We start from the raw sequence: 13,740 nt of genomic DNA on the forward strand, positions 1-13,740 counted from the left end.
AGGTCTCCTGGGAGAGGAGCCAGGGTAAACGTGTCCTCCATTGCCTGTCCCCGCCAGAGACCCAGCAGGCCAGGGACGGGAAGAGGCTTGGAGCAGCCAGAGGGAACCTGGAAGAACTGGAGGAGAGCGACGGAGAAGAGATGAGTAAATGTGAACCAGAAAATCCAAGAACGGTGGGAAGGACAGACAAAGACCGCCCTGGGGTGGGGAGGAAGCAGCAGGACCTCTTGGGATTGGTGGGGATGCGGGGCGGGGGGGGGGGCGGTCTGTCAGGTAAGCATGTGGGGGTCGCCAGGCCCGCTGAACTCCCAAGAGCATGAAGCCGCTCTGAAAAGAACGGGACCTGAAACAGCAGGGGGCGCTCGCTCCCATCCCGCCGTGTGGACGCCCCGGAACTACAACTCCCAGCATCCCTTGAATATTACCGCTCCTAACCGTCCCTGGCACAGGCAAGGGGTCACTGCTGACACTCGTTTGTCTCCCAGGGTCGGGGAAGTGGAGCCCCACCAGTGTCCCCAGTCAAGCTGGATGTAGCTGGAGACCAGTTGTTAGGGTCCTAGACCTCTAAAGGCCGTGAGGGGCAGAGCAGCCGCCTCCTTTTCAGGCCCTGCTCAAAGCCCTCCTCTGGGAAGGTCTCCAGCCCCCTCAGCCCCTCCCTGCTCTCAAGCACTACAGCTGTCTGTTCTGCTCATTTGGCACTTACTGCCTAGTAACATCTTGTACTGCTCCCTTGAGAGGAAGTATGATGTGAAAAAGAAGACCTGGGCACTAATGCTGGCTCTTACACCAGCTTTGTGACCTTGGCCAAGAGGCAGCATCTGTAAGGCCCAGCTTCCTCCTCAGGACAAAGATCGTCTGCCTACCTCCCAGGTTGCTGTGGGCATCTAGAAAAAGACTGGATGGGGTGAGGCTTCCTAAACTGTAAACCATTCCACAAATAAACGACTCGTGTTACCGGGATGTAACGTTCTGTGTGTGTGCGCGCTGCCTCTCCCTCTCCATCAATGAATAAACTAGCTCCTCTGCACACAGTCTGCACTCTGCCTGTACTTCGCACGTACCAACACTGTACTGTAGTTATTTGTTAGAACGTCAATGAGCCCCTTGAGAACAGAGCCCATTCGCCCATTTAAAATAAATCTGCTGAGCACACGCCTACATATGTGCCAGGAGCCGTGGAAAGCACCGGGGGTATACGAACGAAAATACCCCATCACTGTCCTCAGGGAGCTCGGTTGAGAGGGGGAGGCAACCAGGTAAAGTGACAGTTACGATGCCGTGTGGCGAGTGATATAATGAATGTGCAGACAAAGGGAACACCATGCAGAGTCTGGGGTTTGCCGAGGGAACTTGGGGGAGACTTCCAGTGCGGGTGGCCTAGCTACTTTTTCGAGAGTCAGCTGAAAGAGATACCAAACGGCTGGGGAAGAGGGCAGAGATGGCAGAAATCCAGGCCAACAGAACAGCACGTTCTAAAGAACAGGACTTGACAGCCCTAGGGCTTGGCACCCACTGGAGCTCCTTGAGGGGTTGCTTCTCTGCCCTGCAAACTTCTTAGGAAAAGATTCTCTTAAGAGATAGCCTTAGTGCAGGAAAAATAAGGAGCTTGAAACCTACAGCCCTGAGACAGGATAAAGGGCCCCAGGCTGGCCTCAGGGGCATTGGTGAGGTCAGTCTCATCTGTAAACCAAGGGCCACAAGCCCTTCCACTGGTGGGGCGTGAAGGCTCACTGAAGTGACGCCTGTGTTACATATCTATTAAAAATGCCAATGTCTTCACCAGAATCCCCCTGGGCTGACACCGAGCGTGCCGTCAGAATGTGACGGTTAAACGGGGTGTCGAACCTGCTGCCCAGCCACTCTCCCAGGGAAACAGGTACTCTCAAGGCATCCCTGTTCTTTGGCCTAAACAACTGCCACAAGAAGACCTCTGTGTTCTAGAAATAGGTCATCAGGACAACAGGGCTTTGGGAAAGAGACGGAGTTCTGTGGCCCTTCACACCAGGGCAGGTACTACGGGTGCGGGGTTGACCTCAGAGCCGGTAGAAGGCGCGAGGCCTCTGTTGACTCTGCTGCCCTCCAGGAAGTGAAGTTGGCCTGCGGGGGTGGTAAGGGCTGGGCTCTCTGGGGACTGTGGGGTCACTGACCTTTTGACGGCTGGTGCACATCGCCGGCTCCTCCTCTCCCGGCCCCCCCCTCGGAGAACAGTAAGGACCCTACTGGAGAAGCAGAATTGGGGAGTCAGGCACAGGGGGCTAGCCAGGCAGTCCCACCCCAGCCTTGAGGTGATAGAGGGCCCTTTCCAGGGCAGAGTGCCTGCCTGGAGGTACAGTGGGGGTAGGGGTGTGCTCTGGATACTCATTTGCTTCAGGGCCTCCGGGGAAGGAGCTGGTTGACAAACCAAGAACACCAGCCCCACAAACCCCATCACACTCACAGCCACGGATTCCACCCCTCGCCCAGGGCTGGGGAGATTGGGATGGAGGAGCAGAGGCCTCATTGCTGGTTGAGGAGCCCCTTCTGCCCGACAGCCTGCCAACGGGACAGCCCTCTGGTCCTGGGGGCCCTGAACGTCCACAGCCACTCTCAACCCCGACCTTCTGGGCCAGGTTCCTGCTCTTCCACTCGTGCAAGCTTGACACAGCACCCCCTCTTCCAAAACCACCTCCGTTCCCACACCAAACCCCTCTTCTGTTCTCTGCCCATATTCAAGGCAAGCCTGGTTCTCCCTCTACACCTGTTCGTTTATTAGTGTGTGCTAGTAAATGAAGGTTGCCCTCGTCCACTTCTTGGCCAGTTAGCCCGAGGGGCTTCCCAGGGGCGGGGCTGCGCTCCATTTGCTCCTGGTCCTTGCATGGTGCCCTCAGCAGGGCTGTGCACACGAGCAGGTCCTGCCAGACCGAGCTCACCGTGGGAGCAGGAAGGCCTTTCTCAGGGAGGACATCTCGCTCCCCGGTGCCCAGTCCCCTGACCCTGGGCCTCCTCTCCAAAGTCCCCACAGTCACCACATCTGGGCCCCAGGCTGCCTTGAGCTCTCCGCCCATCCCGACCAGGGTCTCCCAAGCACCACAGCTACCACCAGCCCCTAGGAGATGGTTCTTGAGGGGAACTCAAAGATGGAGTTTAAAAGTCCCTGTCTGGGCCCTGATTCCAACCCCAGTCCCCAGAAATAAAGCTAGAATAATGCCTGAGCTGTGGCCTTTCGGGGGTGGGGTGGGGGTGGGGGCTTTAGGGATCCTTCAGGCCTTCATCTATAACAATGGTAAGCCATAGCCGGCATCTCCAGAACCAGGCACTGAGAGGCAAGAAGGATGTGAATCGACCAGCCAGACCCTGACTACCCACTCGGGACTTCCTCCTTTCACACATTTCTTGTCATAATTTCACATCCCTGCATGAATTCCAGGTCTCTACCGCCCCAGGCCTAAATCCATCACATTCCAGATCTCAGTCTCTCCCCACAGCCCAGCCTGCATCCTGTAGGCCTCTCCTGTCTACGGGCTAAGACCCTCACCCCATCTCTCTGGAAGGTGAGCCCCGACAGAGGACCACCTGGGTACGGGAGCAGTGCCTGAGGGTCTGGGAGGGAGTCAGTGACAGGAAGGTCAGAGCTGGGGGATCGTGGTCAGGACTCCTGGGCTCTGTCTCCAGGTTTGCTGAACACCAGGGCTTTTAAAGATGGTAAGGATTTGGTCGAAGGGAGGCTAAAAATAGCTGAGCAGTCCCAAAGGTACCACCAATTAAAGGCTGTGTAATCACTAGCAAGTCATCTCTGGGCTTAAATGCCCTCATCTGTCAAACAGGGTCAGGAGACATCCTCAAGTCACCGGGGAGGGTGTATGGGCCTGGGTGGGGCGGTAGGGGGGAGCTGTGGAAAGGGGGCATCCTACAGCAGCAGGGTGAGGGGAATGAGGCTGCCTAAAATCCTCTTCCTCCAGCCCATGCTTTTCTCTTTGTATTTGGGTTCACAGAAGAGAAAGAATGATCAGAATGAGTGGAAGGAAATAAAACACCACCATGAGAAAGAAAAAAAAAAAAAAAGCAAGATACACTATCAGGAAAACGCAAAAAAGGTGACTGGAGACAACGGCAGGAGTTCAAACATCTCTTGATGTCAGAAACCAAGGTGGGATGAGGGCGAATGGAGTGAGTCAGGGGTTAGGGGAGCGGAGAGCACACACGGGGAAAAGCCCCCCACCCCCTGCCCCAGCACCCAGTAAAATAAAGATGTGGCAGAGGAAGGGGGTAGGAAGGCAGGAAGGAGGCGGGGCAGGTGGAGGAGGGGGAAGAGGGTGGGGAGGGGGCGGGGCCAGAAAATCCAGGCGCAGGTTGGGGGCCATCCAATCCAAACCAAACCAGAACTTCAAACCATACCTTCGCTGTTTAACGTCAGGTGAGCCGGACCTTGGAAAGGGGAAGGAGAGAAAGAAAGAAAGGAGAAAAAAAAAGGAAGAAAAAAAGAAAGAAAAAGGGAAAGAAACAAAGAAAACACGAGTCATCAAAATCAGCCAGAGAGAGGGGAGAAAAAAGCTTTTGCTGCCACAATTTAAAAACCCTTTTAACTTGTGACAGACATCGGGGGGAAAGCCCCCAGCCCAGAGCTGAGGGGAGGGGCCCCGATGCCGAAACAGAAGGTGGAGGGCACGAGAAGGGGAGAGAGAGAGAGAAAAGGGGGCGGCGGAAAGGGGGACGGGGTACAGGCAGAACCAGAGGGAGGAGGGGGCAGGGAGTTACTGCACGGGGGAGAGGAGAGTTTGGTTTCTTTTTTTTTCTTCTTGCCGGGAAAAAAAAAAGGAAAAGGAGGAGAAGCATGAGGCTGGGAGGGCTGCTTTTTCCTTTTTCTTTTTTTCTTTTTTTTTTTCTTCCGGGAGGCGGAGAGAAAAAAAAACAGTCAACGAGAAAAACGATTCAGATGAAGGAGAAAATAAAACACGACACAAAAATCAAAGCCACCTGGAGAGAGAGAGAGTGTCCTGTTAGCATGGGATTGAGCTGGCAAGCGGGATCTCCACCCTCCACCCATCCCACGAGCCTGGCAGAGACGGAAGGACTGGGGCGTGAGGAGACTGGGCCTGGACGGCCTCTCCCACCAAAGGGGGCTGTGGAAAAGCCTCTATCCAGGCCCCTTCGCCCAAGCTGCACTCCCCACAGCCTTGGAATGGGTAGCAGGCACCTTGCACACCCGGGTTCTGCGAGAAAACTGGGGCTCAGGAGGACAAAGAGCAGCAGCAGGTAGGAGGAAGCAGAATCTAGGGGCATGCTGGATCAAGAAGGGGGTCTTGGGACTTCTCTGGTGGTCCAGTGGCTAAAACGCCACACTTCTGCTGCAGGGGGCCCCTCAGAAGTCGAGAAACTAAAATCCCACATGCCCTGGGGCATGGCCAAAAAATTAAATAAATAAAGAATGGGGGTCTGGGACCTTCCATGCAGAGGCCCGGGAGGCTAGGCCAGCACCCTCGGATAGCAAAGACAAAAGAGGACAGCCAGGACCCCCAGGAGGGAGCTCCCTAAGAGGCCAACACACCTCACTCAAACTATTTTATGAAAAAAACAAAACCTATTCTATGGATCCTCTTTCTCTGGCCAGGTCTCCTCTGAGGTGCCCCAAGAGCTGAATTTTGGAAATGGGAAACACCAGCCCTACATCCAAGACTGAGAGTAAGATTGATTGGGATTTTTTTCAGAGTCGCCTTGGTCCCTTGAGAGAGCCTTGTCAGCTCTGATTTGGGGGCCCCCTCGGCCTCGGGGGGAGAGACTCTGGCCCACTCGACCAGTACCCCAGTCCCTGAAAGGCACCAGTCAAAGAAAACTCCCCTCCAGAGAGGCTAGCAGCACCAGGCCCCACAGCTGAGCTGAGACCCCGGGGCTCCCCCAGGCAACCAGTCAGCCCCACCAACCTCCGCCCTCACCTCCCCACCCCTGCACCCGTGGGGTCTGACCAAGAAAGTGGGGAAGGAACGGCCTTGCAGCACCGCACTGCCCTTGGAAACCACCCCAGGGGCTGTGATCATGAGATGTGGGCCTTGCAGGTAGAAAGGCAGGAGCAGGACAGAAGATAGGGGAAGCGCTCCAGCTGTCCCTGGGGCAAGGCTGAGGGTCAGGATGCCTGGGTTCCAGAAAGAAAGACAGCAAAAAGGCCAGAAGGGCATGGTGGAGGGCCAAGGGCCTGGGCCCAGCGGAGATGGGCGAATGGTTCCTGCTGCCCCCTTCTAGTCTTAGGTGCCATGGGTCTCTCCCAATCTCTGGGTCCTAGGCCAGCTAGGGGAGGGGAGCACGGCCACTGAGGGCTGCCTCCGGACAGAAGAGCTCTTGGGGAGACACAGGTTTCATCCACAAAACTGGAGGGAACCCAAGTATTTGGACCGAGTCTCATTCCTTGCTCCGAATGCCCCCACCAACTGTTTCCCCCAAAACTACCATCTTCTTCCAAACCCCCTACTTGCAGGACCCAGACCCGGGGCCCTAGCCCCTCATCCAGGTCTTCCAGGCCCAAGAGCCGAGTGCCCTGTGAACCCCGCTTCTGTCCCCACAGGCCCGCACCACTGCTGGGGCAGCGGCTTCTCCACCTCGCAGACCCTTGCACAGCCCGGCTCCCCGCCAGCCTCATTAGCATGCGGCACTTTCCTCTGTCACCACGGCAACCAGCTGCTCGGTTCCCTCAGGCGTGACAGCACCAGCCATCTTGGGGAAGGGGAAGCCCGTTCCCTGCCCCCTCGTCTACCCATCTCCCCACAGCTCAGGCCAGCCTGGCCCAAGGGTGCCCTCCCTAAAGCCTGCCTCCTTACCCGGCCTGAATTCACTGCTATCCCCAGGCCCTGGCCCTCTTCCTTACACCCCTCCCTGCTTCCACCTGTGGCATCAGCCCCTCCGCCTGCCCCTGAAGAAGAGCCGGCAGTGACGGATGGCGTTACTAAGGGTCCTTTCCTAGGGCGCTTTGTCTGGCTGCTTCTGGGTCTCCTCTCCCTGCTACAAAAGGCTAGAGGGAAAGGAGCCAGGGATACCAGGATCCCCAAAAGGAGATACTTGACAAGAGCCTGGGGAGCAGGATGGCTAGGTTCCTGGGAGAAAGCTAGGCCTGAGCCACAGTGTCCAAGGACCGGAAAAGGGGGCGAAGGCACGGAGGACTCAGAAATCTGAAGGGGGACCCGCAGAGTCCAGAGTGTAGCGCCACTGAGGAGTCCCCCAGTCCACCCCCATGAAGCCACCACCTGCCAGACCTACTGCCCCACTCTCAGCCGCACCCCCTCACTCTCCTACCAGAACCCCAGGGAGGACCAGCGTCGAAAGAAGAAAGAGGGCTACAGGGGGCAAGACTGGAAGACACACAAGCAGCCACGTCACAGAGACACACAGATGCATCACATCCCTGCGTGTGTATACACACACATACACACACACACAGCCACAAACACACACCCCTGCCCAACCACTGACATGCAAGGCCTCATCCAGACCAGCAGGCCACCATGGTGTCCCCAAGAGACGGCTCAGTGGGCTCAGTCCCCACTGTCCCCGCAACCCAGCTTCTCTCTTGGCCCTCTAGTCTACTTGTTTGGAGAACTGTTCCCTGTTTTCTCCCCTTCAGCTCCAGGCCACTGCTCCTCCCCTACCAGCCCTCCGGCTTCTTCTCTGGCCTGGCTGTTCCCTGGTGCTTCTCCCCTTTCTGCCCCTCCCTGCGCTGCCTCCTTCCTCTTCCTGCTTCTACTTGCCCCCCCTCCTTCCTCTGGTCTGTCTGCCCCCTCTCCGCAGGCTCTCTCCTCCACCCTTTCCCCCTCTTCCTCTTGCATCTCTCCCTCTGTTCCGGAGGAGACTCGACATCAAGAGCAAGTAAAAGTCACATCAGCACTAAATCTTATCTCCGGCCCTCAGAAGGCTGCGTCCACGCAGACGCGCACACTCTCTCTCTTACACACACCCAGAGGTAAACACTGACACACGGAGAGACAGGCCCAGACAGGACAGATGCAGACACAGATGCAGACGCTCTACAGAGGCTCCAGAGACACGGGCCACAGAAGACGGGACGCTGGAGGGGCACACAGCTCCGCACACACTCAGATGTGTACACGAGTGCACGTGTACAGACATGCACACAGATACAACAGAGCTGCATGAACACGTGTGCACACAGGTTCACATACACACACGCATGCACACATGGGTGCCTGCCTACAGGGATCAGGGGACCTGAGGACACTCAAGGAGAAGGGACATCGGGGAGAAAGACGAGCCAAACGTGGACACCACGAGGGAAGGTGGATTCCAGCCCCACACTCAGCCAAGCCCTCCTTGCCTTTCTGCCCGAGACTCCTGCATCCAGGGCAGGGTGGGCTGCCCACATGCTTCCCAGTCCCGCTGCTCCAGGAAGAAAGTATGGGACAGATTTAGTGACCGGGATCCTCTTTCCCTCCCAGCCCCCTGCCTGCCCTCCCGTGGGGGCCGCGTGAGCTCCACTGCAGCCCTGCCTTCAAGCTTGGACCATCCAACCCAGTCTTTTCTCCCTGATCTGGTCCACCTCGAAGAAAGAAAAGAAACACGGAAAAGCACAGTGAGAGGAGAAGGTTCAGAGAATGACAGGAACCCAGAGGGACCCCGGGGCAGGACAGAAACAAATAAGTCCAGGAACAGAGCCCTGGAGAAAAAGAGAGGCAGAGACAAAAACCAGAGAGAGGCAAGGCAAATGAAGCAGAAGACCGGGCAAGAATGGACAGAGAGACCCTGAAGCGAGGCACGCTCGGTGCCCTTGCCTGGGCCTGGGCTGAAGGAAGAAGCAGACCAGCCTACCTACTCATGCCAGCCCAGGGGACAGGGGACTGCAAGTGTGTCAAAGAGGAGAAACGGCCACCAAGCGCACACACTCTGACCCAGGGGCCTGACCCCCTACCCCTGGCCTGCACTCTTCATACCCCGGAGTGAATTCTACCTGAGCACCACCCCCAGGCCGTGGCAGTATGGCCCTTCTACGCTTCCTCCCCTGGGCTGAGCAAAAACATATCTTCTCAGTCATTTCTGGACACTTGTGAATCTTCAGCCCCACCCCTCCAGCTCCACTCCCAGTCTGGTCTCCTCTCAGGGAGGAAGACAGGCCGGTGGGCAGAAGCGCTGAGGACAGGCAGTGGAAGGACTGGCCCTGCCAGGCAGTTCTCCCCAGCAGACCAGAAAGAGGGGACAGGTGAGGGGTGGGGCCAAGGCAGCCAAGAGGACACCGTTCCCTGGGCACCCCCAACATGGGCAGGGGAGGGGGCCGCCAGGACCCCCAGCAAGTGATCCACCACTCCCAGCGACCAAGAGGTGTCACTCACCTTCCATGGGGTGCTCCTCTATAGGCCAGCGAGGTTCAGGAAGGGGGAGGCAAAGAGAGAGAAAAAAAGAGGGCCGTTAACGTGGGTACTAAGGACAGGGCTCCACGTGGAGTGATGGGAGGTGGGTTTAAGGTCTTCTAGCCCGCCCAGGCCTGGACACAAGTCACCCAACCTGGAAGGCCCCTGGGGGATGAGACAGAGACCAAGCTGTTCCCTGAGTTGGCACCTCACAAACAGGGTCACACAGCCCAAGGGGACCTGAGCCTAAGTCACATTTCAGGAAACTGAGGCCCAGGACAGGGAGGCAACTGTTCAAGGTCACGTGGAGAATCGGAGGCCAGGCCAGGAGCAGCAGTCAGGTGCCCAGCCTCCCCCAGCACGCTCCTCCCTGCACGCCACCGCATCTCAGAGACAGATGGGGACACGCTCACGCAGGGCTCACCCTCACTGACACACTGACACACATAGGCACTTAGTGATGCAGAGACATGTATAATCTCTCACACAACACACACCTGAGGCCTTTGCACACTCAGACCCAACCGTGCTCCCCATCACCACCCTTGGGGTTTGGGGATTAGTACACAGCTTCTGTCGCAAAGTGCTGCACGACTCCCATCCCAGTCATTCAGCCTCTCTGAGCCCCCAGTGCCTCTCCAGGGTGGAGACGGGTGGACTAGGACCCCTCTAAGGCCCCTTCTGGCTCTGGTTCTGCAATTCTGGGATAAATGACTTTTCAACAGCTGGCTAAGACAAAGTGCCCCCAGGCTGGATGGGCTACTTCAGTGGTAGAAGGGGGTCAAATTTCGGGGGGCCAGACTGAACCCACCCCTCTGTCATGCCACAGCCTTTGGGCAGTCAGCCCTCACCGCTTAGAGGCCTGCCTGAGCCTGTCCCTCGGGCTCACCATGTAGGTCAAGAGGGAAGGAAGGAAGGGAGGGAGCCGAGAGGCGATTCCTTCAACTAAGCTCAAGAAGGTTGGGCTCACACACACACACACACGCACGCACGCGTGTGCACACACACGTGTGTAAGTGGACCCCAGGACACACATGTGCACAGGCAAACAGCTGTTCAGGACACACTCATGCCCGCACGCACACACTTTGTGTTATTGTCTCATCCGCTCTCAGGGGGTTAGGTAAACTCCAGAAGCACACTGTCATTTGTCACATCTTATACCCGCCCCCACAGTACACACACGGGCTCCATGCAGAATCAATACCCGCGCTGTGATCTAATACATAATATGAGCTGCACACCACCCCCACTCCCTCCAGGGGCTGGAGACCCACCCAATCCACCCCCACCCCCTCCGTGAGGAACACAGCTCCCTTTTTTGTCTATGATCTATCATCTCCCATTTTCTAAACCCACACACACAAGCCTGTACGTATCTACATGTGTTACACACACACTTCTCTACAACCCAGGGCTTCTTTTACCTGGCAGCCGCATCCCCCAATAGCCATGTATACAACGACTTGCTTAAATAAACTGAATCACACGACATTTATGGCAGGGAGGGGTGCTGGCTAGGAAGGGGCCCCAAGGAAAACCCTTGGGCTCTCATGAGCAGCCCTGTGTCTGGGATCACTTCGGCCCCCATGTGCTGGGGCCCTGGCCGGTCAGCACACTCATCTCTGCAGCTCCTGCACAAACAAGCAGGCTCCGGGTTTCTGGATAATCCAACATGGCGGGGATTGCAAATCCTATTCCCACCTGCCACAAATGTGGGTCATGCTATACTCAGGAAGGTGAAACAACCACGTTTAGTTTGCTGCCTGCACGAGTCCCCTGTCTCCTGGCTTCCTAGAGAGGCACCTGGGGACTCATTGGCCTCTTCTTCCTGGCTGCACTTCGCTTTCTGCTGATTCACCTGTGCCCCTCACCTGCCATCATGGGCCCCTCCAGGCTCAGCCCGTGCCCTCCACACTCCTCTCTCTTCTCCCGCCCTGCTCCATGAGAGCTCACTTTCATGGCTGAGGGACCCCCAAACCTGTTATTTGTAGCCCTGGCTTTTTCCCTGCGGGCCAGTCCTGCACCCACGGCTGTGCGCTCAGCAATCACTCAATTCCTGACATCCAGCCCCCGCTCAAGCCACGCTCGACATCTCCACCCTCTGCAACAAAGTGCCCATTTCCCTGCCTGCAGCAAAGACACTGCTTTCAACAAATGCTTCTTTTTTTTAATTTTATTTTTCAGCTGCACTGAGTGGCATGTGAGATCCTAGTTCCCAAACCAGGGATTGAACCCATGTCCCCTGCACTGGAAGCACAGGGTCTTAACCACTGGACTGCCAGGGAAGTGCCTCAACCAACGCTTCTCATGGAGTATATGCCCCACACACTGCCACACTCCAGAGATGCCATGAGTCAGTCACACATTGTGTGCCATTACACGCCAGCTTCCGGGCAACCCTCACAAGCTTGGTATGTTATCTCCCTCCTTTGCACAGAAAAGGACACTTGCCCAGGAGCACAAAATCACGTCTGCCTTTGCCCACTGCACTCCTTGGTCATCAGAGCCCCCACACTCACCCCTGACCCGGGTTCCTGCCTTAGTCTCCTGCCGGTTGGTCCCCCCACCCAAACCCAGCCTGGCTCTCTTGGTACATGTACCAGCTACACCTTACTAAGTACCATCGTGATCAATACACACGCACACACACACGCACATGGGCAGAACTTCTCAGTGGCTCAGGTACAGACCTCTTCTGTGCTTCTGACCTGCCTACAGAGAAGCGTGACCCGAGTGGCTCACACGCTGAGTGTCCTCCTGTCCACGATGGCCCTCTCCTCCTGCTAGCCTTCCCTGATCAGATCAGGCACTCTAAAAGTAGCCTTGATCTTTTTTTTTTTCGTATACCAATCACCAGGTCCTATCAATTCCAGCTTCTAAAACTCTAAAAGCTCAGCTTGACTCCTTGAAACCCTTTCTATCCCTCGATCACCATCAGGACAGCCTAAGTCCAGACTCTCCTCAGACCCTCTTCTCAGAACACTCTTAAAGGATCTCCCCCTACGTCAGTCTTTTTACCCTGTAATTCACAGTCCAAGCACCACCAAAGTGGTCCAACCAAGTCATGACTCTGCTTAGAACTCTTCAAGGCTTCCCAGGACCTACAAGATCAAGTCCAGTCTTTTTTTTTATTTTTATTTTTGGCTGCACTGGGTCTTCGTTGCTGCACCCAGGCTTTCTCTAGTCATGGCAGGGGCTACTCTTTATCACAGGAAGGGCTACTCTTTGCCGCAGTGAGCAGGCTTCTCACTGCAATGGTTTCTCTTGTTGTGGAGCATGGGCCCCAGGCGCTCAGGCTCAGTAGTCAGGGCAGATGGTCTTAGTTGCTCCACAGCATGTGGGATCTTCCCAGACCAGGGATTGAATCTGCATCCCCTACACTGCAAGACGGATTCTTAACCTCTGGACCACCAGGGAAGTCCAAGTCCAGTCTTTTTTTGTTTTTCTTTGTGTTGTTTTTAGGGGATTGTGCCGGGACTCAGCTGCAGCACACAAGAATTTTGTTGCGGTGTGCAGAATCTTTGTGGCAGCATGCAGGATCTTTAGTTGCGTCACACAAGCTCTTAGTTGTGGCATGCGGGATCTAGTTCCCTGACCAGGAATCAAACCCCGGCTACCTACATTGGGAGGGCCGAGTCTTAGCCACTGGACCACCATGGAAGTCCCAGTCCAATTTTCTTGAGAAAGTCCATTTGAGGTTTTACCACACCTCCCTCCAACCTCCCCTCCTTGCAACAATCCAGGCTCCAGCCACACCCCATTTCTCCACGTTTCCCTAATATGCCATGTGTCTATACATACTATTCCCTTGGCTGCCTGAGAAGTGGACTCCTGCTTTCAGACTAGGTCAGTCTATGTGGGTCTGTGTTCTGAGCTGATCTCCTAGCCATCCCTCTTTTGTGCCAGTTCTCAAGATGTACCTTGGCTTGTTATTTCACTTATCCGATCTCTATTGCGATTGTGTTTCCATGTCTGCTTCCTGGCTGGACTGTGAGATCTCCAAGAGCAAGGACAATGTCTCATTCATCTCTGTGTATCCAGCTGCTCACACAGTTCCTGGCTCAGAAAAAGGCAGGCCTGTGTTTGTTGAATGAATAAAAAGTTAAAAGTGAACACTCCTCACTTACCCAGCACTTTGAGTGAGCTTGACTCTTTCTGTGCACCATTTCCCTACTGTTAATACTTCATCAATAGATACCATTACTCCCTCAGAGAGATGGGGAGACCAAGGCTCGGAAAATGGAAGAAATTTGCCCAAGGCCACATTGCTGGGCAGAGGAGCAGAATCAAAATCTGAACCAAATCTGTCTGGCTTTAAAAGTTCTGATGAGCTGCATTCTGGGCCTGCAAGTCAAGATTTCTAGAAGCTGGTTTTAATCGCAGTTCTGATCTTATTTCCCATAAAGCACAACCAGGG

General features: G+C 55.7%; 1 protein-coding gene across 13 annotated transcripts in view; it reads right to left on the reverse strand.

Annotated features, from left to right (window-relative positions):
- NRXN2 (neurexin 2) overlaps window positions 1-13,740 on the reverse strand; it is a 110,535-nt gene that overhangs the window by 78,017 nt on the left and 18,778 nt on the right. For 8 of the 13 annotated variants that reach the window (XM_061406834.1, XM_061406838.1, XM_061406837.1 and 5 more), the window contains 3 exons: window positions 9,303-9,320; window positions 4,375-4,404; window positions 2,148-2,219 (listed from right to left, as the gene is read on the reverse strand). In XM_061406834.1, coding sequence (XP_061262818.1) covers window positions 2,148-2,219; window positions 4,375-4,404; window positions 9,303-9,320 — 120 coding nt within the window. The remainder of the gene's footprint in view (window positions 1-2,147; window positions 2,220-4,374; window positions 4,405-9,302; window positions 9,321-13,740) is intronic. The other 5 variants (XM_061406846.1, XM_061406833.1, XM_061406832.1 and 2 more) reach the window with 2 other exon arrangements.

This window comes from Bos javanicus, chromosome 29 (genome assembly GCF_032452875.1).
Source record: "Bos javanicus breed banteng chromosome 29, ARS-OSU_banteng_1.0, whole genome shotgun sequence".
NCBI classification, from domain to species: domain Eukaryota; kingdom Metazoa; phylum Chordata; class Mammalia; order Artiodactyla; family Bovidae; genus Bos; species Bos javanicus.